The sequence below is a fragment of the Rhinopithecus bieti genome, unplaced genomic scaffold (genome assembly GCF_001698545.2).
Source record: "Rhinopithecus bieti isolate Rb0 unplaced genomic scaffold, ASM169854v2 scaffold_33937, whole genome shotgun sequence".
Lineage (NCBI taxonomy): Eukaryota > Metazoa > Chordata > Mammalia > Primates > Cercopithecidae > Rhinopithecus > Rhinopithecus bieti.
The window spans coordinates 1,618,554-1,644,091 of record NW_016814873.1 but is presented as its reverse complement, the minus strand read 5'-3'; the positions used below and the strand labels follow the sequence as shown (position 1 = coordinate 1,644,091).

At 53.9% G+C, this 25,538-nt stretch overlaps 2 protein-coding genes across 23 annotated transcripts in view; one reads left to right on the top strand and one right to left on the bottom strand.

The window, feature by feature from the left end:
- ARHGEF11 (Rho guanine nucleotide exchange factor 11) overlaps positions 1–9,228 on the top strand; it is a 110,452-nt gene extending 101,224 nt beyond the window's left edge. For 13 of the 14 annotated variants that reach the window (XM_017852544.1, XM_017852542.1, XM_017852541.1 and 10 more), the window contains 9 exons: positions 665–755; positions 1,461–1,586; positions 2,016–2,077; positions 3,325–3,540; positions 3,837–4,199; positions 5,248–5,343; positions 6,562–6,809; positions 7,058–7,247; positions 8,019–9,228. In XM_017852544.1, coding sequence (XP_017708033.1) covers positions 665–755; positions 1,461–1,586; positions 2,016–2,077; positions 3,325–3,540; positions 3,837–4,199; positions 5,248–5,343; positions 6,562–6,809; positions 7,058–7,247; positions 8,019–8,077 — 1,451 coding nt within the window. In that variant the 3' untranslated portion in view covers positions 8,078–9,228. The remainder of the gene's footprint in view (positions 1–664; positions 756–1,460; positions 1,587–2,015; positions 2,078–3,324; positions 3,541–3,836; positions 4,200–5,247; positions 5,344–6,561; positions 6,810–7,057; positions 7,248–8,018) is intronic. The other variant, XM_017852538.1, reaches the window with a different exon arrangement.
- A 1,647-nt stretch (positions 9,229–10,875) lies between these two features.
- Positions 10,876–22,987, bottom strand: LRRC71 (leucine rich repeat containing 71). 9 transcript variants are annotated; one of them, XM_017852521.1, is made up of 16 exons: positions 22,632–22,987; positions 19,574–19,723; positions 19,111–19,239; positions 18,945–19,020; positions 18,649–18,726; positions 16,359–16,427; positions 15,974–16,133; positions 15,813–15,896; positions 15,625–15,714; positions 14,492–14,641; positions 14,192–14,285; positions 13,376–13,464; positions 12,172–12,213; positions 11,982–12,096; positions 11,426–11,547; positions 10,876–11,115 (listed from the first exon to the last, which is right to left on the bottom strand). In XM_017852521.1, exons 1-16 carry the CDS (start codon positions 22,789–22,791, stop codon positions 10,999–11,001), a joined length of 1,725 nt encoding a protein of 574 aa, XP_017708010.1. In that variant the 5' UTR covers positions 22,792–22,987; the 3' UTR covers positions 10,876–10,998. The 9 variants fall into 9 exon arrangements, with proteins under 9 accessions (XP_017708010.1, XP_017708011.1, XP_017708016.1 ...); XM_017852522.1 differs by having other exon boundaries at positions 11,982–12,093; XM_017852528.1 differs by having other exon boundaries at positions 10,879–11,115; positions 12,007–12,096.
- Between the last annotated feature and the right edge of the window lie 2,551 nt (positions 22,988–25,538).

The window sequence follows — 25,538 nt, the reverse complement described above, 5'->3', positions numbered from 1 at the left end:
CAATGAGAAGTGCAGTGTGTGTGAGAAAGGGCTCTGGAGCAAAATTCTCTAGATTCACTTTTTTTGTCTGTAAGATAGGAGTGATACCTGCCCTACCTCTTGGGGGCATCAAAAGGAATGATAGGTATGAAAAAGTTTTATAAAATTATAAACTATAATCCCACAGCTTTGGGAGCCTGAGGCAGGCAGATCACTTGAGGTCAGGAGTTCAAGACCAGCCTGGCCTACATGGTGAAACCCTGTCTCTACTAAAAATACAAAAATTAGCCGGGCATGTTGGCAGGCACCTGTAATTCCAGCTATTCGGGAGGCTGAGGCAGGAGAATCGCTTGAACCTGGGAGGCGGAGGTTGCAGTGAGCCAAGATGGCACCACTGCACTCCAGCCTGGGCGACAGTGAGACTCCGTCTCAAAAAACAACAAAAAGTTTTATAAATCCTAAGCACCATACACATCATAAGATGACATTAGGGGTCCTGGAATTTCCTCTGTCCCTTGTGTAAGTGGGTTCTAAGTGGTCCTCATGATCCACATCTGTCTCGTGTTGCACTATCCATCCACGTTGAGGGTCAGGGCTTTGAGTCCCACTCTGTCACCCTGGCCCAGGCTGCAGTCACACCTCCCATCCCTAGTACAGACCCTTCTACCTTCCTTTCCTCATGCAGATAAACGGGCCTTCTTTATCATCTGCACCTCCAAGCTGGGCCCACCCCAGATCTATGAGCTGGTTGCATTGACATCATCAGACAAGAACACGTGAGAATTGATTGAGGGGTTACCCGTAACCACAGTCCCTTTGGGACCAGGGTGGTGTGTATGAGCAAGGCCAGGACTGGGCCCCAGAGCAGTGCCTGGACAGGGGGTTGGGAAGGGAAGTGGGAGGTAGGACAGAAGTAGAGAAGCTGGGAGGGGTCATCACCCCTGAGCTGGTCACCAGGCCCACTTCTGGGAGAATGAGTTTCTGGCAGTCTTCCAGCAGCTGCTGCTGCTGCTGCTTTCCTTCCTGCCCTACTCCCTTCACCATCAGGCGAATTAGATTCATGCATCCTTCTCAAGCATTTGCCTCCCACCCAACCCATGTTCTCTGACAGCAGCTGCCAGAGGTGGCGTGGTACAGTGGAAGGAGACAGGTCGAGTCAGACAGTTTCCCAACTCCAGGGTTTTCATCTTTCAAAATGTGGCTAATGCTACCTGTTAGAGAATTACTTTAGAGAGAAAACACAGAATGCTTTGCCCAGAGCGTAACAAAGGGTTGGTGTCCAGGATTTGGTAGCTGCAAGTAATATAACCCCAAGGGAGCAGCCCCGGAGGACTGTACAGGGAGGTGGGCACCTGCCAGACAGAGGGTTCTTAGGGCCTGGAGAAGGGCCTGGAAGCCCTGCTCCAGTGAGCTCAGTACGGGGTGGTGTGTGCCACTATCTTGCTCTCACTACAGTCCTCTCTGTTCCTGCCGAGCAACAGATGGATGGAGCTCTTAGAAGAGGCCGTGCGGAATGCCACCAGGCACCCCGGAGCTGCCCCGATGCCCATCCATCCTCCACCCCCAGGCTCCCAGGAGCCAGCCCACCAGGGCCTCACACCCAGCAGGTGCAGCACTTAGCCCTCCAGACCCCGCACTCTCTCCGCTCCAAACCTCCTGTTTCCTGCTGCTTCTAAGCCCTTCAACCCCAGGGGTGGACAGCCACAACAGGGAAATGCTAGCAGGGAGCAGGCAGCTCCACGCGCTGGCAGATGGAGAAACATGCCCCCATCCCTGCTTCCTGTCCCTGTCCGCTCCCCCACAGTCTGCCACCTGGCTGTAATAGAGCTGAGCCTGAAGTAGGGTGAGGGGGATGTAGAGCAGGGGACCAGGGAAGCTCAGCCAGCAGCCCCCCTCCTCTCCGGGTTGCCAAGCAGACCAGCCAGGTGAGGAGGCCCACACCGTCCTTCTCGGATCCTACTGCATTGCCCATTCTAACACACGAGTCCGGGGTGGAATCTCATGACATCTTACCCTGAGTTGGTTTCCTCCCTCAGGGTAGAACTGGATGACTCAGATGTGTTCCATGGTGAACCCGAACCCGAGGAGCTGCCTGGAGGTAAGGGCCCTGAACTGTCCTGTGGGAGCCTGCCCAGGCCTTTTTCTGTAGGCACAGGTTGGGTGTGAGTATGGGGGTGATGGGAGAGTCCATCGGGGCCCAGGGTGTGAGGTTTTGATAAAGAGTAGAGAAGAAACAGGGCAGGAGGAAGAGTCTGGAAGAGGAAGGAGAGCAGAGTGAACGGACTTAAGAAAGGATGAAGGCCGGGCGCGGTGGCTCAAGCCTGTAATCCCAGCACTTTGGGAGGCCGAGACGGGCGGATCACGAGGTCAGGAGATCGAGACCATCCTGGCTAACACGGTGAAACCCCGTCTCTACTAAAAATACAAAAACTAGCCGGGCGAGGTGGCGGGCGCCTGTAGTCCCAGCTACTTAGGAGGCTGAGGCAGGAGAATGGCGTGAGCCCGGGAGGCGGAGCTTGCAGTGAGCTGAGATCCGGCCACTGCACTCCAGCCTGGGCGACAGAGCGAGACTCCGCCTCAAAAAAAAAAAAAAAAAAAAAAAAAAAAAAAAGAAAGGATGAACTCGCTCACCTGACCAGAGATTCCCACCCAGCCTCTCTGGGTGACAGCGTCAGCCATGGAAGACGATGAGCAGTCTGGCGGGATCCACGGGCCCTGCATCCTCCAGGGGTCACTGTTGGGGAGAGAGATGCGTACTGCAACTATGGGGATGGAAAACATGGAGGGCTGGGGAGCTCAAAGGGCTTAAGATGCAGTTACTGTGATGAGGACAGCATTCTCATTGAGAGCTTGCGTGTGAAGTAACCTGGGGTCTTGGGTTTCAGGAGAAATCTCGGGCTTCCTGGCTGGGTGTCTGTTGTTTCCTTCTGCTTAGAATGCTTTTCCTCCTAACGCCACACCTCCTTCGTGTCTTCATTCCAGTGTCCTCTTGGCCCAGTCTGTTTAATACTGTAGCCAGCACTGCCCAGCCCCCAGCCCCATGCCCTGCTGTTGTCTTCTTCTTTCCCGTGGAAGTTACTGCCTTCTAACAAACTACATAATTGGCTGAAGAGTCTTATTTTTGTATGTCCCTCCACTAGAATGTAAGCTCAACATGGGCAGGGATCTTTTTGTTTTGCTTACTGTCATATGCCAAGAGCCTGGGACAGTGCCGGCCACAGGAAGTTCTCAGTAAACAACTGTAGAACGAATCCGTGTTCCCAGCCCCTTGGCTCCAAAGCTGCGCATAGGCTTTCCCATACAAGCCCTCTCCCTTTCCCTGCCTTCTTCTCTCATCCAAAACAGGCACTGGGCCCCAGCAGAGGGTCCAAGGGAAGCACCCAGTCCTGCTAGAGGACCCTGAGCAGGAGGGCAGTGTAGAGGAAGAACTGGGTGTCCTGCCTTGCCCTTCCACATCCCTGGATGGAGAGAACAGGGGCATCAGGACAAGGAACCCCATCCACCTGGCCTTCCCAGGCCCTCTGTTCATGGAAGGGCTTGCTGACTCCGCTCTGGAAGATGGTGAGTGCTCCAAGGCCCTGCTGTCAGCCCCTGGTCCCCAGTTGCACAGCCAGTGTGAACTGGCAGGCGCCTGCACCCTCCACCTTCCTGAAGGCTCTCCCTGGTGTGCTTGAGGAGAGATGGATGCAGAGACAGATGTCATTCCCCACCCAACCCCCACCAGCTAGTTGACCAGAGCCCTCCAGCTTCACCTGTGCCTGAGGTCACCACCTTGGGGTCAGTGGGGCAGCACAGCGATCCTTCTGGCATGGTGTGCCATCCTGTGCTGGGAAGACATCACCCTGTTTCCCTTCCAGTGGAGAACTTGCGACACCTGATCCTGTGGAGCCTGCTGCCAGGTCACACCATGGAAACTCAGGCTGCCCGGGAGCCCGAGGACGACCTGACACCCACACCTTCTGTCATCAGTGTCACCTCTCACCCCTGGGACCCAGGCTCCCCAGGGCAGGCGCCCCCTGGGGATCAGGGGGACAACACCCAGCTTGCGGGGCCAGAGGGGGAACGACCGGAGCAGGAGGACGTGGGTCTCTGTTCTCTGGAACACCTACCCCCAAGGACCAGAAATTCTGGGATATGGGAGTCTCCAGAACTGGACAGGAATCTGGCTGAAGAGGCTGCAAGCACAGAGGCAGCAGGAGGTTACAAAGTTGTGAGAAAAGGTAAAATAAATGAGAGTGTCCAGTGGGGAGACAAGCTCCCTTGCTAGGTGAGATAAGTCTTCCGAATAGCTGCTTCCTTTCCTATATTCCCCCTGGGTACTGTGTGAGCAGAGACTTACACTTGGTCCTGGACGAATGAGACACGCTGATACCAGGCAGGCTTTGGAGTTAGACAGTCGAGATTCAGAGTTTAGCTCTGCCACTTAATATCTGTGTGGATTTACACAAAATTCTGAATCATCTCTGAACTTCATTTTGTAACACATAAGGACATTTCCTTCTGCCTGGCACAAACCAGCTACCAGCACCAGTCTCTGTTAGTGCTCCACACTCATCTGGTCCCAGGGAAAAGAGCCCCCCTTCTCAGGAGCCTCAGGCTGGGAAAGACAGGGCAGATGCATGCAGCCCCTCACACCAGGCAACAGCACCTAGGGCAGTAGAGGTGGCAGCTGGGACTGGAAGGGGTGGAAGACAAAGCTGGGAAGACATTTGGCGAGTGAGGGGTATGGGGAGTGAATAAGGTGCCAGGGAGGGCATTCCGGGTTGCAAAACACCATGGGCAGCCTTGAGACAAGAAAAGCCAAGACAAGCTCACAGGGAGGCCGACAGGTCTGCCCAGCCCAAGCAGTGAGCCCAGGGAGGAAGGTCCCCGCGCCGGGAAGAGTGGGCTGGTCTGAGAGGGTGACAAGAAAGGTAGAACAAAACCTGGGACACACCTGGGGTGGGGTTCCGTGCTAGTGGGCCTGCCCTCCCCTGAGGTTCCACTCTGCCTCCCTTCCAGCAGCATTTTTCATTCCATCTGCCCAATGCCCGCCTGTCTCCTGGGTTTCTGGGAACTGACCTTCCTTCTCTCTTTGTCGGTGAATTGGTGGAAAGTTCTCTGCACTGCCTGGGATGTCATCATGTATGATCTTGTGTTCACCTTGTTCTTCCCGTTTTCTCCTCCCCCTGTCCCCACCTCCTGCCCTCTCTCCTTCCTGTTCTCTCTCCCTTCCCTTTCCTTGTCTTCTGGTCTCTCCTCTTCCTGGTGGTGGTGGTGTCGGTGCAGCTGAGGTGGCAGGCAGCAAGGTTGTCCCTGCACTACCAGAGAGTGGCCAGTCAGAGCCTGGGCCACCTGAAGTGGAAGGCGGAACAAAGGCTACGGGTAATAACTTTCTCCTTGGAGCTAAAGACAGGCCAGGACTGGAGTGTGGAACCTGTGAGGGCAGAGTCAGACCCCTGCCCATGGTCACACACACACCCACAAGCTCCCTCAGCTGCCTGGAATGGGGAGGAGGAGGAAGATCTGGCTCTAAAGACAGGGACAGGCCCTGTGCTGCCTTAAGAATCCACCTGGCCAGGCTCCTGTTCAGAGTGGCAGGGATAAATGCCTGTGTGCAATTGTGGGAGGGGCAGGGAAGCCTGGCCTGGTTCTGGGGACCCAGTGTCCTTTACCTGATACTCGAGCAGCCACTTCCCCACCTCAGCCGCCGCTCCAGTGTCACTGTGGAAATCGGCTGAAAGGGCCCCCCAGGTTCCACGGTGGTTCTCTGTGCTTCCTGCCTGTCAGGAACCCTCCATGTCCTTCCTCCAGCTCTCTCTGACACCCCTTGGTTGGGTCGAGAGACCTCCAGAGGATCACGGCATGGATGGAAGAGGGGCAGTGCGGGCTGCAGTTCATCCAGAGCTGGAGTCAGGCAGGGCAGGAGGGCTGCTGCCTGCTCCTTTCAAAAGAACCTGAAACCAGTCCACAATCTGTTTACTCAAGGACGGGGAGCCACTCTGATTTCCCCAAATGAAATACTGCAGCTCTGCCACTTCTCCCTTGAGCTCACCACTCAGCATCTCCCCTGGGTTGGGGCCAGACTGAACAAAGTGCCATCTAGAAAATCTCGAGAGTGGCCGGGTGCGGTGGCTCATGCCTGTAATCCCAGCACTTTGGGAGGCCGAAGCGGGCGGATCACGAGGTCATGAGATCGAGACCAGCCTGACCAACATGGTGAAACCCCCGTCTCTACTAAGAATACAAAAATTAGCTGGGCATGGTGGCACAGGCCTGTAATCCCAGCTAATCAGGAGGCTGAGGCAGGAGAATTGCTTGAACCCAGAAAGCGGAGGTTGCAGTGAGCAAAGATCGTGCCACTGCACTCCAACCTGGTGATGGAGCGAGACTCCGTCTCAAAAAAAAAAAAAAAAAAAGAGTCTCGGGAGCAGGGCTTTTAGGGGGCTGGCAGACAGTGAGCAAGGCCCGTGTGCTGCAAGTTCATCTGGAGAGGACTGCCTGGCCTGCTCTGTCAGGTGGCTAGGGAATCCCACAGGCGTGGGAGGATAGCTTCAACTTCTCTGTTTGCCTCCTGATCTCATTCTCTTACTGTGGGGACAGGGAACTGCTTTTATGTCAGCATGCCAGCAGGACCCCTGGACTCAAGCACCGACCACTCAGGGGTACCCACAAGCCCCCCTCAGCCTGACAGCGTCCCTGCAGGGCAGGCAGAGCCTCAGCCTCAGCTGCAGGGAGGCAATGGAGATCCAAGATGCCTCAGCCGCTCTCCCCCAAGCCTGGCCCTCAGGGACGTAGGCATGATCTTCCGTACCATTGAGCAGCTCACCCTCAAGCTCAACAGGCTCAAGGTAAGGGAAACAGGGCTTGGGTCCCTGCAGGCCTTCAGTCCATCACTCCAAAACCATTCCCCACGAGTGAGATGTGTCTCTTTGCGGGAGCCCTAGATCCTGTCCTGGCCCGGGAATCTTCCCCCAGCCACCCTTAAATCACACCCCCATCCCCAAGGCCCAGCACAGATCAGAGTGTGACCCCTTCCCCAGGGGAAGAAATAGGAATAGAAGGACTTGAGCAGACATTCCCCCACCGACTCTTCCAGGATATGGAGCTGGCCCACAGAGAACTGCTCAAGTCCCTCGGGGGAGAGTCATCTGGTGGCACCACGCCTGTGGGCAGTTTCCACACAGAAGCAGCTAGATGGACAGACGGCTCCCTCTCACCTCCCACTAAGGAGCCCCTGGCTTCTGACTCCAGGAACAGCCATGAACTGGGGCCTTGCCCTGAGGATGGTGAGTGAAGCCAGGTCCCTCTCAGTACCTACCATGGGGGAGAAGTCCGCCACCTGGTGAGGACACATCACTAAGCAGTGAGAGATAGTGGTTCTGAGAGTCTGGTTTCCCCTTGAGTGAAACGAATTCATTCCCTCAGCTTCAGAGAGGGATCTTTTTAGGGAAGTCCCACAGAAGCTCCCTGGAAAAATGGGGAGCTTAGAATTGAGCCCTCTTTTTCCTTGTATATGGAGGTATAAAACCAGGAGGAGCCTGGTCTCACATCTAAGATCTGTACTTTTTAAAATTATATATATATATATATGTGTCTGTGTGTGTGTATATATATATATATAATATAAATATTTTCTATTTCTTCGAGACAAGGGCTGGCCTGGCTATGTTGCCCAGGCTGGTCTCAAACTCCTGGGCCGAAGTGATCCTCCCTGCTCAGCCTCTGAAGCAGCTGGGATTGCAGGTGCACACACAGTGCCAGCCTAAGACTGGTGCTGATTAAATGGTTCAGAACCACACTGGGTGAGCCAGGGACACAGCTGTGTCATAACTCAGGAAGACAAGGCATGTACCTACCTGATCTAAGGGCTTTAGGGGCTGATGAAAGTGGAGTTCAGTAGACAACCCTTTTCAAGCCCTGCAAGAAACTGGGGTTTCTGGAGGAGAAGGAAGGTGCTGAAGGGGCTGCTCTCGTGAGCCTGAAGACTTTCTAGACAGAACATGTGGACGCGGTCACCTCAGACTGGCCTGTTCCTTACCTTCATCCTCCTCCCACAGGCTCTGACGCCCCCCTGGAAGACAGCGCAGCAGACGCAGCCGCGTCACCAGGACCATAACCGTGCAAACCACCAAATCCTCTGTGTCCCCACTCCTCCTTCAGGGACTGGCCTGAGACCAGGGCGCAGGGTAGGGGGGATCCCAACGCTCCTCCCTGTGGAGGAGGCAGTTGGGGAAACTAGGATCCAGCCAAGGCCTGGGGGGAGACCCGCATGTTGCTTGGTCTGCTCAAATCGGAGTCAAGTTTCAGTGTCTTTTCCCTCCCTCAGCCCAACCCTCCAAGGCCTTGTGTCTCCAAAGCATGCTGACTGCATCTGAAAGGCCCCCACTCACCATGGTCTGCCCTCACCCCACATGTGCGTGCACGCCTGTACGTGCGCTGCCCTCAGACATGCAAGTGAAAGGAGGAGGCTTCTGTGTAAATGCACTTTCTTCCTCCCCTCTTTCTCCATAAGACCCCAGGCGGAGGTGGGTGCCTCCCCTCCCCTCTTTGTCACTTTGGTTTCCTATAAATATGTATGTATCGTATGTGCATCTTTGCTATTGTAAATAACTTTGACCTTTTTTGTTCCTGTTCCTGAAGTGCTGGAGGCAGTTATATGGAAGGAGCTGCTTAGGGAAGAGGGGGTTCACTTTTATCTCCTAGTTAACAACCCAGCTCCAGGATCGAACCTAAAGGGGGAGCCAGGCCTGAGTGTCCCTGTCCCTGTGAGTGGGAAGGTCTTCTGGCTCCCCGTCCCGCCTGGCTCCAGAGCCTACCCTCCACAGCTTGCTGCCGGGCTACTCCCTCCCTCCCTGGACTTCTCATCTTCACAAGATGGGGACCATGGGGAGTTTCTTACCCCACCTATGTCCCCCCTTCCCCACCCTGTCCCTGTAGAAAACCAGTGAAGCAGGTACGGAGCTGAAGACTGGGCCCAGGAGGTGGGGATAGCGGGTCTGAATGCTGAGTCCCTGAATTCACCCAGGACCATCCAAGGGGCCACCGCAGCATTGGCCCCATCACCATGTCCTCACCCAACTCTCCCTGATGAATAGAATATACACACTGTGCTAGGTGTATATATACATATATATATATAAATATATATATAATATATAAAATATAGATATGGAAATGACTGTTTTGCTGTTAAGATAATGTATACTCTTATTTTCTTCCTTTCATGGTTAAGATTTTTTTTTTTAAGAAAAGTTAAATATTCTTCAATGGTGGTATGTGTGTTTCTTGGAATCGCTGTGATAAAAGGTACAGTGTTTGTTCCCTATAAGACTGGTTAGGATTGGATAGTGGGAACCAGAGGGAGCCCTCTCACCCCTAGACCCAGGTCTTGCCTGTTCCCTCCCAGAGCTTCAGATGTGTACTCGCTGAACTAGAGGCTGGGCAAACTTAAGTTATACAACCCCCATGGAGAAAACATGACAAGACACTGATTCCACACACACAAACACACATACATATATATGTATATAAAGGAACCGTGGACCCATAGTCAAGAGGTCTCATGAGCTGCCCTCAATGAGCTTGAGGACTTCAAAAGCCAAACCTAAGGGGGAGGGTTGCCTCAGGCCTGGCCAGTTCGTCACTGTCATCCATCCACATCCTCCCATAGACGCAGCCACATCACCAAGACTAACCATATCACCTCTGTCTCCTGGCATTCAGTGTTGGATTCAAGTGACAAACTCTCTTCTAGCCCTAACCCTGACTCCTACCTCTCACAATCCTCAGCTGTGTCCTCATTAGGGTACAGTCTATTTGGGCATCAGAATTGATACAGGAGTCATTAATGATGAAGGGTGGGATAAGGATATGGGCTGAAGGGGTCACCAAAGCTCTGGAGGACATGGCAAGGTTCCCTGCAGAAGCTGGGGTGACCATCCAGCACCTCAATGTGTTCAGTGTTGGGAATTCAAAGAAATGATGGGTGTTTCCTGGAGAAGCTCGCTCCACAACCAGCTGCAGAGACAGCTGGGGCAGTCAGACTAGAAGGGCTCCAGGCACTCAGAGGCAGGAGACAGGCCTAAGTGCCACTGAGCCACACAAAGTAAGATGGCAGGACAAGGGAATTCTAGGTAGGCAGAGGCAGTGGAATGAGGGAAGTAGGACTAGAGAATGTGGAACAGATTGAATCTGCTCAGAAGTGAGGAAGGAAGGCTGGTCCTTGTTGATCTGCGCCTTCTCGGACACTGCTATAGGTTACAGGTAGGCTCCCCAAAGCCAGTCCTGTGCTCTCTGGGCAATGGCAGGTGACCTCAGTGGAGGCAGCACTGAAGGGTAAAGGTTTGGGGACCGTGAATTGGCTCAAGAACCTCACACCTCTGGTTTCAGATTGCTGACTTCTGCAGGCAGGTTATTAGGGTTCATGTTCAATGCTTAGCCTTTACTATGTAGATGTTGAGCGTTTAGCACCCTCCCCAAAGTGGCCTGCCAAGCCTTTGTTCATTTTCTTAAGCTGAACCTTACCTCTCCTCCAAAGTAGTCAAACACCTGGGCCAGCCAGATGGGGACGCTTGCTTAATTCCTCTGCTTTACCTACTGCTGCTCCCACTCTCCTCCCAAGCCTGTGCGTGTCAGTTACTAATCCCTATCCCAAATCTTTCTGAATGCAAACCCTGGCATCATGCATGTCCCCTAGGGAACACAGTGGGGCATGGCTATTGCCTGAGCAAGGAAGAACTAGCCCCCAGGAGGCAGAAGGGCAATGCCTCTGGCTAACTGAGGCCAGAGGGGCTGAGATCGTCCCCAGCAGAACTGTAATTCAGACCACTTTTCTGCCATTCTTGGCCATGTAACATGGACAGACACAAAATCTAAATGTTCCAAGTAGTTCTGGAAGAAAGTTTTCAGACAACCTCAAGGAAAAGTATAGCAACAGACTTTGTTATTGGTCTGAGATCTCCCCCAGGGAGGTCAGCCCACACAGGGACAGGAGGTGCTTCTGTGGTCCGAGTCTCAGAGGCAAGCAGGTGGGAGGGGCTAGGGGAAGAATGCCATGGCCTCATCCTCCCTGAGTTTGGCCTTGATGGGATCCCTTGGCAACATCAGCTCCTGGATTATGGCGTACGCAGGACATTGTGGGGCGAAGCAATTTTTCTGAAAAGAAAAGGAAGGCTGACATCTGACGAGAGGAATGAAGATTAGTCCTCTGGGAGAAAAAAAAAATGGTCCTGGGGCAGGGTGGGTTAGGAGCTGGGGGAAATGCAGAAAAAGCCGAGTGATTAATACTGCTGATCTTCCAGCAAGAGGAACGGAGGTTATGTTGTGATTTTTAAAAAGAAGCAGAGAAACTACAGAGCTTCCTTGGAAATGGGGAGACACAAGCTGCCTGCAGCAGCTGTCTAGTGTGATAGCTGATTGATAGGGCCAAGCTCTGCTTCAGCAGGAGAGAGTGAAAGGGACTCACAGCCAGGGACAGCCACAGCAGCCCCACTGGACCCTTGGACACACTCTTGGCCTTGGAGAACTGCATCTGATACTGCACTGTGGCGAGGAAGCCCTCCAGCCCCACCTCTGTGATGCGGTTCCCTGGTGGAAGGTGCAGACAGGTGGCCTCAGCACCACAGGCCTCACTGGCACCTGACACACCAGACATCCCCAGCAGCCCAGTTCCTCCAGCTCCCCACTCCAGACTCACTGGCCCAGGCACACCTTTCCCTGACCTGGCCCTTCACCCAGCTCTTCACACACACCCCATCTAACTCCCCTCATTACTCCAAAAGCCTGTCCCCAGCCTCCCAGACTCAGCACTTCCCCTGGCCCCTCAAGCCCTGTGCAAGAGAGCCTTCGGGGACAAGCACTTCCCCTGGCCCCTCAAGCCCTGTGCAAGAGAGCCTTGGGGGACATGTAGCCCAAAGATGGGAGGACCAGGTCTGCTCCATAGAGTCAGGGCAGACACCCTCAGGCAGGACAGGACCCAAGTAGCCTCATGGCAGGAGGACAGGGGAGGTTGGCAGACATACGGAGGAGGTTGAGGTGCAAAAGGACCTTGTTCCCAGGCATGAAAACTTTCCCATCTCGGTGCTCCACAGGCTCCAGGAGAGGGTTGATCACCTCAGTAGCCTCAACAACCAGCTGCTAAAGCAGAATACTAATTGCAGCAGACAGCAGGGGAGCTGGTCAACAGGCCATTCATTCATTCATTCAACATACATGTTTTGACTGCCGGCTATAGTCCAGGCTTTGTCCCAGGTGCTGGGGATACAAAAATAAATAAGCCCATACCCTCAAGAAGCTCCTTTGTGTGGGGGAGCCAGAAAGTGAAAGTAACGTGGTCTAGAGTGAGCACTGATAGAGGCAAACTCAGAGCACTGGGGGAGCATGGAAAGGGAATACCTAGGCCAGGCCAGGAAGGGTCTCCTGTGAATGCACATCATGTACGGGAAAGGTGTTCTAGGCAAAGAAAGCAGGTGCAAAGGCTCTGGAAGCATGAAACAGTATGTCACATTCAGGTTTTACTAAGTGTTTCCTAACACCTAGAGCAATGAGGAGAGTGGATTGGAGGGAAGTGACTGACAATGACAGGCGCGATGAAAAGAAATTGCAATAGTCCTAGTGACAATCAGCAGCCTGATCAAGACAGAGGCAGAGATGAAAAATGGAAACTGAAAGCCAACCCCAACCTCTTCCTGCCTCTGAACATCCTCTTTTGTAAGATTTTGTCTTGGGTGCCAGAGAAGACTCCTGGAAGGAGAGGGGCCCTTCCCTGCCTAGGGTGTGCAGGGAGTCTTCCGATGGAAGAGAAAAATACAGAGAGGCAGATGCTCAAGCAGCTGACAGAATGGAGGGATGAGGGATGGTAGGAGCACTGCAGGCAGCCCAGGAAGACTTCCAATGCAAGCAGCAAGTTGGTCCAAGTTGAAAGGGGGCACAGAAGATCCAGAGGCAAAAGAGAGAGGGTCTGAAGAAGGAACCATGCACAGGGTAGCGTGGGGCAGTGCCATGACCATAAAAATGTGCTGCCTTCCTCGGGGAGCTGCTGAGAGGGGCAAAAAAGAAGACACTTGGTTCCTATGCAACAGTCCAAGCAAGTGATGGAGGTGGTGATGAGGAACTGAGGGCCTCTGAGGAAGCAGCCTGGCTGAGTTGAGACAGCAGATCCAAAGTGTGGGCTACTAATAGACAAGTAAAAGTAGAAGGGGCCTGCTCCCACTATTCCCACAGAAGCCCAGGGTGAGATGGGAGGGGGTTTCAGGTGAGGTTGGGACAGGAGTGGAGGACAAATTTGAAAGTAAATGGCTGCTGCCACAGCATGGGGCTGGAGACCACATTCCAGGAGGGGCTAGGGTGAGAGGTCTCAGGCAAGCCTGGAATCCCAGGGGTGTGCCCCCTGCCTCCACTCCTCCTGGCAGCTTACCTCGGACTCCGGGAGGATGCTGCGCTTCTCTCTGCTCCCGGTCTTCATCCCTTTTACCCTGCTTGGCTTCTGCTCAGGGATGGTTACCTCTGGGGCCAGAAGAGCAGCCAGAATGCACAGTGCACACTTCTAATGCCACCCAGCCTCCCTCCCCAGAAAGAACAGGCTAGGTGAGGCAAAGAGACCCCCCCAACTTTGGGTTTGAGTCCAACAGAAATGGTTGGAGGGGGCTGGGTGTGGTAGCTCACACCTGTAATCCCAGCACTTTGGGAGGCCGAAGCAGGAGGATCACCTGAGGTCAGAAATTCGCAACCAGCCTGGCCAATATGGTGAAGCCCTGTCTCTACTAAAAATGCAAAAATTAGCTGGGCGTGGTGGCGCATGCCTGTAATCCCAGCTACTGGGTAAGCTGGGGCAAGAGAATTGCTTGAACCCAGGAGACGGAGGTTGCAGTGAGCCAAATTGCACCTCTGCACTCCAGCCTGGGCAACAGAGTGAGACTCCATCTAAAAAAAAAAAAAGAAAAGAAAAAAAAAATGACTGGAGGGGGCCCCAGCTAGGTGGGTGGGTTCTTTGAAGACAGGGCCACAGAGCTCCAGCTCCAACAAAGGGGATGAGGAGAGCAGTGGGTCAGGATGTCTGGGCTGGATGCGGCTCTCCACATCATCCCTCTGTGAGAAGGAAATCAAGCCCAGAGGGACATGGCAAGATGAGCTCCAGGCAGGCGCACCCAGGCCCAGAACAGCCTTCTGCACCGTCCAGGCACTCTTCCCTCCTCCACACAGGAAGGTGCAGCCAAAGGGCGCCCGCACTTACTCCCCTTGCCTGCCTTTGTGGCATCTTCTTTCTTAGGTGTTCCTTGTGTGGGTGACTGCCCAGACCCCGACTTCTCCTCTTTCTTGGCCAATTCCTGTGGAGAATGTGAGAAGAGAGGTGGAAGTCCCACCTCCGGAGGGGATGGGCAGTGGTGAGGGAAGCAGCCCAGATTAGGACCTGCAGCCTTAGGGGGAACTTCAAAGGCCCATGTGGCCTTCTTCCCTCCACCGCTTCTGCACAAGATGGAAGCCCCCTCCCCTGTCCATCCAGCGCCCAGGCTCTGTCCCATTGCACACCTACCCATGACTTCTCCTTTTTCTTGCCCAGGCCCTTAGGGGTTTTCATTGTCTGTGTCTTGTCTGTCTTGTCCACCAATGCACTATTGCTGATCCCTACCATCTGACTCTTCTCACGGTCCGTTTTGGAGTCCCCATGTCGAGAGGAGGAGGGCTGTGCTCACAAATGGGAGGGAAAGGAGAAAGAAGCCAGAGCCTCAATGGGGGCATGAAAGGTAGCTGTACGCATACTTGGGGAGCAGTTGAGCTGACAAGCACCCTCCCACCCACCTCCCTGCCTAATAATTTGTATAGGACTCCTCTGGGGTGAGATGCTCTGGGGAAGAAATAGCAGAGGGACCTGGGTGGGGGTGATATGAAGGGTGAGGCAGGGTCTCAGATTCTCATATTGAGGGGAAAAAATAGCAGCTTTTGTTGAGCTAAGTGCCAGGCGCTATTTTAACTGCATTGCAGGAAATAGGTCACTAAATCCTCTCAACAGTCATGAAATAGGTACAATTACCCACTTACAGATGAGGAAACTAAGGCAATGAGAAGTTAAGTAACACAGGCCAGGTGCAGTGGCTCACGCCTGTAATCCCAATACTTTGGGAGGCCAAAGCAGGCGGATCATTTGAGACCAAGAGTTCGAGACCAGCCTGGTCAACGTAGCGAAACCCCATCTCTACTAAAAAAAATACAAAAATTAGCTGGGCGTGGTCGCACACACCTGTAATCTCAGCTACTCAGGAGGCTGAGGCAGAAAAATCACTTGAACCCGGGAGGCAGAAACGGCAGTGAGCCGAGATTGCACCACTGCACTCCAGCCTGGGCAACAGAGCCAGACTCTGTCTAAAAAAAAAAAAAAAAAGTTTAGTAGCTTGCCCAAGATTACAAGCTGGGATATGGATGAGCCGGATTTCAGGTCCAGATGTTCTCAATCTAGTGTCGTATACTGCCCATAAGGTGGTTCTGTAATTAGAGCCCGCCCAGCAGGGGCCTGGCAAACGTCTGTGCTGAAATCGGAGGGAAAGACAGTCACGACAGTTGGTGGAGATTAAACCGGATGGCCAGTTTGCTGAAAAGCAGCGGACTTGGGGAGTGGGCTCGAGGGTCAGAGGGGCTCTCGGCTGGTCCTGGGGCCTTGTGACTCCTCACCGATCGCGAGCGCTCCTGCGTCCCTTTCTCCAGCAGGAGACGCCGGCGCTCCACCACCTCCGTGTGCGTCAACTCGAAGGCGCGCAGGACCTGAACGAGGCTGGCTCTCAGCGGTCGGACGCCGGCGGAGTCAGGGTCGGCTCCCTTGGCCCACCCACGCCCCGGCCCTACCTGGTCGGCACACCCACCTCAGCCAGCTTCAGGGCGCCCTTGTCCTGGATGCGATTGTGGGCCAGGGACAGCCAGAGCAGGGAACGGTTCAGCCGGAGACCCTAAGAAGCGGGCAGGGACGCGTAAGCCTCCCGAGGCGCCCCTGCTCCCAGCAGGTCCCTCCCCGCAGCGCACGCACGTCCGCGATGTAGCCCGCGCCCTCGTCCCCGATGTGGTTGAAGCCCAGGTTGAGCGAGACGAGGGTCCGGTTGCAGCTGTGCAGCGTGGACAGTGCCTGGCCCAGGAGTTTCGCCCCGCGGTCGTCGATGTTATTGTTCCGCAGAGACAAGTGCGCAATCCTGGGGCAGCCAGAGGGAGAATGTGGGTCGCTGGAAACGGTACAGGGCGCCCGCCGGAATACGGGAGACTTGAGGGCTTGAGGGGGCCGTCTGGTCTGAGGATGTAGGGGCAGGAATCGACGGCCCTTGCCGAGATGGTAGGGGGACAAGGAAGGGCAGGAACTAAAAATGGCTTGGAATTTCGAGACAGGCCCAGAGAAAGGGTGTGAGGGCAGGGAGTCTCACGTGCTGTCCAAGGCCATGAGCTTATGATAGGACTGCTCCGGCAGTGGGTTCCCCTCCAGAGACACCTTCCTGAGGGCAGGGGAGATCTGAGAACTAGAAGGTACCACTGAGGCCAGGTAAGGGAGGGGAACAGAGAGGAAGTGTGCTTCCCTGGGAAGCAGCTAGGAAGCAGAGTCGAAGGATTGCCCCCCAATATAGGAAAGATATGTGACAATTCACCAGACTAAAAATTCACAGGTGGGCCTGTTGTGAAGGGGCTGCTCCCCAAAGTTGGTGACCCAAGGTAGGATGGCCCCTAAGATGGCCTTCAGTGGTCCCCACCTCCTGGAACTCATGCCCCTGGGTCATCTCTTCCCCTTGAGTGTGGACTTCACATTAGAAGTGACTCACTTCTGGCCAAGCACGGTGGCTCACGCCTGTAATCCCAGCACTTTTTGAGGCCAATGCAGGCGGATTGCCTGAGCTCGGGAGTTTGAGACCAGCCTGGGCAACAGGGTGAAACCCCTCTCTACTAAAATACAAAAAGTTAGTGGGACGTGGTGGCATGTGCCTGTAATCCCAGCTACTTGGGAGGCTGAGGCAGAAGAATCACTTGAACCCCGGAGGCAGAAGTTGCAGTGAGCCGAGATTGTGCCACTGTACTCCAACCTGGGCAACAGAGCAAGACTGTCTCAAAGAAGAAGAAGAAGGAGAAGGAGAAGGAGAAGGAGAAGGAGAAGAAGGAGAGGAAGAAGAAGAAGAAGGGGGGGTGGGGTGGAGGGAAAGAAGTGCCTGGCTTCTAAAGAATAGAACATGGCAGAAGAGATGGGACAGCATTTCCAGGTTTAGGCTACAAAGGCCGTAGCTTCCATCTTGACTGCTCTCTGGCAGTCTCTCAAATGGCCAGCTGCCATGTGGTAAGGACACTCGAGGCAGCCTGTGGAGAGGCCCAGGCAGCCACACAAGCGAGCCTGGAGGCAGATTCTCCACCGCAGTTGATCCTTGAGGTAGCTGCAGCCCCAGTCGGCAGCTGTACGGCAACCTCAAACCCTGAGCCAGAGCACTCAGCTAGCCCACGCCCAGGTCATCTCACTGCAGCTATGAGATCATAAATGTATGTCCTTTTAAGCCACTGAATCTTGGGGTTAATTTATCACACAGCAAGAGATAACTACAACATGAGCATCCACACGGCAGTGGCTTCTCTAACAGTGCTGTGAGAGTGGAGGTCCTTTTCTAAGTTACAGCAAAAACTGAACTAATGGCTATAAATGACTCTATTTGCTCCCATGATTTCTTATTTTGTTCAACCTTTCAGCCTGCCTCATCTGTCACACAAACTTGATTACATTAAGTTTAAATTTGTTTATGTTGCTATGACTTACTTTTACACATTATTTACAGATGAATTCATATAGTTGTTTTCTGCTAGCTAATTCCCATGATGGAATGAAACATGTTTCATGGTGTTCTACACAGAGTGCTGGGGACCCCCACCTGAAGAAGATACAGTCCCTGCCCTCAAGGAGCATCTATGTCATCCACAGAAGGAAGACAGGCAAGCCACTGCACGGAGGGGTAGCCCCCCCATGAAGCAAGAAGAGGCAGGGTTATGTGGGAGCCTAGAGAAGGGGCAGGACCAAATCAGCCTTGCCCCTTACACTCCCAACCACACCTGTAGTTACCTGCCCCATACCTTGCTCCTGCTTCTTCCCATACAAGTATGCCCTTTCCCAATTCCCTCTCTGGCCTGCTCCTAGGCTTCCTTCAGCTCAGTACCACCTCCTCCAGGCAGTCTTCCAGGTCTTCCTGCCCCACATCCATAAAGTGGGGTAGCACTTCTCTCTGCCCACTCCCTCCCCCGATGAACCAGTCCTCCATCCCCAGTCTCCACATTGCCCTGCAGTATTTATTCTTTTGTCCTTTTCTCTCCCTCCCTGGACTGTGAGTTCCTGGAGGATAAGAACTTGCCTTACCAGCCCCTAGTACAGGGCCAGGGCCCCAGGCTACCAGGAAGGAGAGCGAGAACCTCTGGGGAGGGAGTAGAGGCTAATGAGACTAATGCAGGGGAGACAGGATGAGCCCCTGAAGGTCAGGCTCTTTGGGTGCTGGTGTGGGTAGAAAAGCGGACCTGGCTTCTTGTCTAATGGGGGTATCATGATCCAACAGACTTTGCCTGCTTCTGATTCCACAGGGATGCCAGCCAGGCCCACAGGAGCTGGGACCTGCCACTTCCATCCCCACACTGCTTCCCTCTGACCACCCGCCCAGCCAGGCTGCCCAGGCACTAGGGGCCTCCCACTCTGCTGACCTGAGCGTGGATGAACAGAGAGGCAGGAGCTCCATGAAGGTGGTCAGGGTCTTATCCGTCAGCCCCACCTTCCAAAAGCTGGCGTGGGCGGTAAGTGCAGAAACAGAGCTAGAACGCTGCCTCCTACCGGAAAACTCTCCCTACACCGACCTCCCAGCGGCGCCCTTCCTCATCCCCCACCTCCCACCTCCCCACCGTCTCCAGGGTCTCCCATGCCCCTTGGTTCTCTCTCCCAAGCCACTAGGAGCCCCAGCTCCCACTCTGGCCTCCCGCCCATCCCCCCCAGTGCTTCTCACTTGATGGCCTGTAGCTGGGTGAGCGGGGGCAGACATTTAGAGAAGATACCCAGAATCCGTTCTTCAACCTTCCAACCTACCGGCCAAGAGGAGGCAGGCGCCTCAGACCTGGGAGGCGCCAGGGGAGCGGGAGGGAGCTGGGGCAGGTGGGGGGAGCGGGGCTCACCGCGGATGTAGATTTCCTTCACCGACTTGCTGTCCTCCTGCTCCAGCTCCACCTGGATGGTGGGCCGGAAGAACACGTATTTGCTCTCCAGGCTGTTGAGGCTGCAGGACCCCGACAGCCGCGGATCGTCTGGAAGGCAGAGGTGAGGAGGGAGGGGAACAACCACCTCCCCAGGCCCCACGCTGGGCCGGCCCACGGGTGCCCGGGTGGGACTGGAGGACACCGCCAGCGCGGGAGGCGCCGGCCTGCGGGCGCTGCCTCTCTGGCCACGCGCGCCTCTGCTGGGATTTGGAAAGGAAGACGAGAGACTCCTCCACCTCCCCACCGGCCTCGTCGAATCCCCCCCGCCCCCAACTCACACACACACGGCCCCGCGTCCCTCCATTTGGCCCGGAGCGGGAAGGGAGGCTGAGGATGGACGAAGCGACCCTGGCAGGCACCGGGGAGCTCCACTGTCACTCACCTAGGGTGGCCTTTTCCGACAAAGAGGCGGAGGGGACGAAGGGCGGGTGGGGGCGGGGCCGGTTGACAACTTTGGGGAAGTCCGTGTAGCCCCATCGCGTGCAGAGCTCGGCAAAGTCGGTCTCGAGGACCCCCGAGCACTGGTACTCCTCTGCGGGGCGGGCGGGGTGTGAGAGAGGGGCCGCGCCCACCTCTGCATCCCCAAGCTCACAGCGCAGGCGGAGGGGCCCTCCTCAGATGGATATTTTTGCAGCCATTCAACTTGCAAATGCCTGGAAAAACGTACGCTGAAAACACTTGATAGGAAACGGGGAAAGCAAGAGTTCGGAGAAAGGGGATTAAGGGGCATGCGTGCACGGTAGACAACGGGGTCGCCTCTTCTGTGTGCTGGCTTTCCCACTCCCAGGTCAAAGCCACTGCCACCCCTGCTCTCCACTCCCAGCCTGGGCCTCCGCCTTTCCCAGGTGTCCCCAGCCCAGCCTCCTCTCACAAGACTTCTTTCCCTGCTGGAACTGCTCAGGGTCCCTGGGAGAAAGAAGCGCAGGCCAGATGTGAGTTCCTTTCCCCTCCCACTCCTTCCCTACACATACACCCAAGTAAGGCAGAACGATACTTTTATTTAACACTTCCCCTGTCCAGTGTGTTTATACAGCACTTCCTAGTGTCCAGTGCTGTTTGAAATGCTTTAGAAATATTAACTCATTTGTGAGTTACATTAATTCACACATGCCCACCACACCCCAACATGAGGGCTGTGCTATGCGAACTTGAGGGCATCCCAGGAAGAAGTGCCTCCTAGAGATGGGACGGGAGTCCCTGCCAAGTGCCAGACAGACTGGAGCTCCATGGAACACCACGCTGGCCACAGGGGCAGGTGCTGCAGGAGCTGTGTGGGGGAGGGACACCTGCAGCTCAGCAGTAGGAAGTTTGCCTGAGGGCGTGGCGGGGCTGGCAGGATGCAGAGAGGCTGAAGGGTTCATGCGGAAAGGCATGAGAGACATGTTCCTCTTGTGTCCGGCCATCAGTGGGAACCCAGGCACACAGCCAAATGGATGAAGCAGATAAGAAGGCATAGGGAGGTTGTCATGTCCCCCTGGTCTGGCTGGCTCCTGCACACCTCCCTGCCCTCCCAAGCTTACCTCTGCTGGGGGAGCCCCTCACGCTTCCTTGCTTCACTCATACCTCCCTTCTCAAGAACAGAGATTCTCAAGCTTTAACATCTTAAAAATCACCTGGAGAGCCTCTTGAAACAAATTTCCTGGGCCCTATCCTGCAGAAATTCTGATTCTGTAACCCAGGTGAGGGCCATGGTTTTGCATTTTTAGCAACTTCCCAGATGATGCTGAAGTTGCTGGTCCAAGGACAGCACCTTGAGAAGCCCTGCTGTAAAACAGTGCTGCCCCACAGTACTTCATGCTGCGGTGGAAATGGGCTCTCTCTGCACTTTAGCAGGTAGCTACCTGTCAGACAGCACAGCTCTCCTCCCTCCCACATCCCTTGCTCATGCTCGCTAATGATCTCACCTCGTAGCTTCTTGAGAATTAAAGCCATTAGATAGGATGTCCTTTAAATCCCTACACCTTCCTATATCAGCCATCACTCTCTACCGGACCCGAGCCCACATCTGCCCCTACCACAGCACACAGTGATGTCTGCTAAGGCCACCGTGACCTCCATGTTGTCCTATCCAGGTGCCTGTGCAGGTGTCCCTCCCATTCTCTCCTACCTCTCTGCTGGCTGCTCAGGCTCCCCTGCCAGCTCCTCGTCCTCTACTACCTGTAAGGCTGGATCCTGCGCCCTCTCCTCTTCTCTGTTTATACTCCCTGCCTCCTTATGGGGTCTCTTTCATTGCCAGGACTTAACTATGCCAGAACATCAGCAGCTTCCAAAGTCACAACTCCACCCTTAACCTATCTTAGTCACTGTTGACCCATGTGTCCAGCTGTCCAGCTGGCATCACCCCTTGGAGCTCCTCCCTTACATGCACCTCCTTTGGGCTTTCCCATCTCCATGAATGGCACCTCCTCCCACCTAGTGCCCAGTCCAGAAGCCTGAATCATTCTTGCTATGTTGCTCACTCCCTACCCTGTCCAATCCTTCACCAACTCTTATTACTTCTACCTCAAAAGTGTTTCTTTGAGAGGCCTAACCCAATCACCCCTCACCATTCTCACTGCCCTATCCCAACTCCCACTGTCCCGGGACTAGGCTGTTGAAATAGTCTGGTAACTCATCTCTCTGCCTCCTTCCACCCCATTTTCTATACAGCAGCCATCGGGGTGTGTGTGTGTGTGTGTGTGTGTGTGTGTGTGTGTGTGTGTGTTGAATGTAACTGGCTTCATACTTGTAGGGGATTCTATACTGTCTTGTCTTCCCTTCCAGAAGATGTTCTTTCTCCAGCTCTTATAATTCCTTCCCCTCATCCACCAGCACTGACAAGGAGATAGCACCTGGCTAATGCTGGACCATCAGAGCTTTCTCCCAAGTTGTTTTACTTTGATTCCAGAGACAGCAAGTTCTTGTCCCCGTGATGTTGAAGCTGGCAGATTTGTATCAAAAAGTCTTCTGATACATTTCTCCTTCATGCTTTGATTGGGGTTCTATCACTTACATCAAAAAGGGCCGTACATCTACTTATACCATTCTACTCATTTTCTTTTCCCAGAGGATGTAAACCCCGCAGGACCATGTCCATCTCATTCTCCTCCGTGACATACCTGACCTCATGGCTGGCATTTGGAAAGTAATTGTTGAATCAATGAATGAACACCTGTAAACTCTGTTCAAAGACACCTCCTGGCAACCCCCCTGGTGCCCTCACCCCCGGGCCTTCCTCTCTTCTATATCTTATCACATCTTACTGGTATTTGTCACCATCCCAAACCAGAGTGTGGGTTCTTTAAGATCAAGTTCAATTCAAACATCTATCAAGCCGAGATTCAGGAACTCAATCTGGGTATGTATGAGTTCAGCCATAGCCATCCAGCAGTGAGTAGTTAGTGGGAACCCAGGAAGACGTAGCCTGGAGGCCCAATCACCCAACCCCGGCGCCAGCGTACCAGGGCTTTTGGGCTCCTCCTCTCCCAGGGGAGGCAGAACAGTCGCCGGCTTCTCTTTGGCCGCGCGCTCTCCCTTTTTGGTCACCGCGCCAGAAGACTTCTGGGTCCCCGGACGCGGGGCCCTGGGTGAGGCCCCCGGCGCGCTCTGCTCGCTCGACATGCTGGTGTTGTCTGCAGCGTCTCTGGGACCTTCGTCGGGGCGGGAAGGTAGGACCGCACTCTATGGGGCTCACTCTGGAGGTGGCTGAATCAGGGGATCTCTGTTCCGCCTCCAGGGACCGGATCTGACCGGTCCGGGGTGGCGTCGCCTACGCGTCCCTCTCCTAGACAACCGCACGAGGCGGGACGGCCCGAGGGAAAGGGGCAACCGCAGAGAGCACGCCGGGCCGACAGGGGGCGCCGCAGGGCAGAGCAAGGCGAGGGGAAAGCCCGGGAGGGCGGATAGCGGAGCGAGAGCCGGAGGGGCGGGTAGAGCCCGGCGGAGCAGGCAGGGTTAGGGCGGCCGAAGATCACAGGAGCTGATGGGCCCCGGAGGGCCAGGGCTGGCCAAACCTGTGCTAAGGGAGAAGGGCTAGGGTGACCCAGGACCTGAGCGGAGCCATGGCGAGGGAAACGAGTGGATCTTAGGACTGGAGCGGGGACAGGGATAGGGCGAGGGCGGGCAATCCAAAGCATCCTGGAATTGAGCCCGGGGGAGCAGGGCGGACTCGGCGAGGGCGGGGTAGTGGGCAGTCGGAGGACATCAGGGAGAATCCAGGTGGGGGCAGGTCCACTCTCCAGAGTCCACCCACCTGTCCGGTAAGGAGGGAGCACCTGGCGGAAGGGGTCTAGCAAAACCCATCCAGTTGGTGTGGTGCTAGGTTTCTATTCTCGACCCCCAACTGTTTAGCCTCCTGGAGGACTCTGGGGACTCAGTTAATCCGCTAACGAGTTTATTAGGTGAGTCACACTCCTTACAAACCTGGGATTCAAAGTCATCACCTGACTCCTACTCTAGACCCTGATGGTTCTGCTCTGGTGGGCCCCATTTGAGTAAAGGCGTACCCCCAAAATACTAAGGTTGGGTTCCAGACCACAGCAATAAAGCTAATATGGCAATCAAGTGAGTCACACCGCTTTTGTTTTTCTCAGTGCATATAAAATTACGTTTACACTATACCGTAGTTAAGTGTGCAATAGCATTATGTCTAGAAATGCATATACTTTTTTTTTGAGACGGAGTCTCTGTTGCCCAGGCTGGAGTGCAGTGCAGTGGCGTGATCTCAGCTTACTACAACCTCTGCTTCCCATGTTTAATCGATTCTCCTGCCTCAGCCTCCTTAGTAGCTGGGATTACAGGCGCGCACCACTATGTCCGGCTAATTTTTGTGTTTTTAGTAGAGACGAGGGTTCACCATATTGGCCAGGCTGGTCTTGAACCCCTGACCTCAAGTGATCCTCCCACCTCGGCCTCCCAAAGTGCTGGGATTACAGGCATGAACCACAGTGCCCAGCCCAATGCACATACCTTAATTTAAAAAATACTTTATTGCTAAAAATGTTAATATCATCTGAGCCTTTAGTGAGTCATAATCTTTTCACTGGTGCAGCGCCTTGTTTTGATGTTGATGGCTGCTGACTGATCAGGGTGGTGGTTGCTGAAGGTTGGGGTGCCTGTAGCAATTTCTTAAAGTAAGACAACAGTGAAGTTTGCCACATCAATTGACTTCCTTTCACAAAAGATTTCTCAATAGCACGCAATGCTGTTTGACAGCATGTAACCCACTGTAGAACCTTTTTTCAAAATTGGAGTCAGTTCTCTCAAATCCTGCCACTGCTTTATCAACCAAGTTTATGGAATATTCTAAATCGTTTCTTGTCATTTCAACAATGCTCACAGCGTCTTCACCAAGAGTAGATTCCATCTCATGAAACTGCTTTCTTTGCTCATTCATAAGCAACTCCTCATCCATTCAACTTTTATCATGAATTGCAGCAATTCAGCTTCATCTTCAGGCTCCACTTCTAATTCTAGTTCTCTTGCTGTTTCTACCACATCTGCAGTTACTTCCTCCACTGAAGTCTTGAACCCCTCCAAGTCATCCATGAGGGTTGGAGTCAACTTCTTCCAAACTCCTGTTAGCATGGATATTTTAACCTCCTCCCATCATGAATCACAAATGTTCTTAATGGCATTTAGAATGGTGAATCCTATCCAGAAGGTTTTCATTTGAATTTGCCCAGATCCATCAGAGGAATCACTATGTATGGCAACTCATGCTTTACAAAAATGTGTTTCTTAAATAATCAGACTTGAAAGTCGAAATTGCTCCTCAATCCACAGACTGCAGAATGGATACTGTATTAGCAACCATGCAAACAACATTAATCTCCTTGTATATCTCCAGGTGCATTGTCAAGGGGCAGTAATATTTTGAGAGGAATACTTTTTTTCTGAGCAGTAGATCTCAATAGTGGGCTTAAAATATTCAGTAAACCATGCTGTAAACAGACGTGCTATCGTCCAGACTTTGTTCCATTTCCAGAGCACAGGGACACAGGCAGGGTAAAATTAGCATTCTTTTCTATTTATTTATTTATTTTGAGATGGATTCATGCTCTGTCACCCAGGCTGGAGTGCAGTGGCACGATCTTGGCTCACTGTAACCTCCGCCTCCCAGGTTCAAACTGTTCTCCTGCCTCAGCCTCTCCAGTAGCTGGGACTACAGATGTGTGCCACCACACCTAGCTAATTTTTTTTTTGTATTTTTAGTGGAGATGAAGTTTCACCATGTTGGCCAGGCTGGTCTCGAATTCCTGACCTCAAGTGATCCTCCCCAGTCAGCCTCCCAAAGTGCTGGGATTATAGGCGTGAGTCACCACATCCGGCCTTTTTTTTTTTTTTTTTTCTTTTTAGAGGCAGGATCT

What these genes read in the sequence shown, in the direction of transcription:
- LRRC71 (XM_017852521.1), bottom strand. Translation starts at nt 22,791, where the DNA reads ATGTCGAGCGAGCAGAGCGCGCCGGGGGCCTCACCCAGGGCCCCGCGT. An exon ending in GGAGGAGCCCAAAAGCCCTG is followed by an intron (nt 19,724 to 22,631) that starts GTACGCTGGCGC and finishes CCCGCCCCGCAG; the next exon opens with AGGAGTACCAGTGCTCGGGG. An exon ending in GCGCCCTGAAGCTGGCTGAG is followed by an intron (nt 15,715 to 15,812) that starts GTGGGTGTGCCG and finishes AGCCTCGTTCAG; the next exon opens with GTCCTGCGCGCCTTCGAGTT.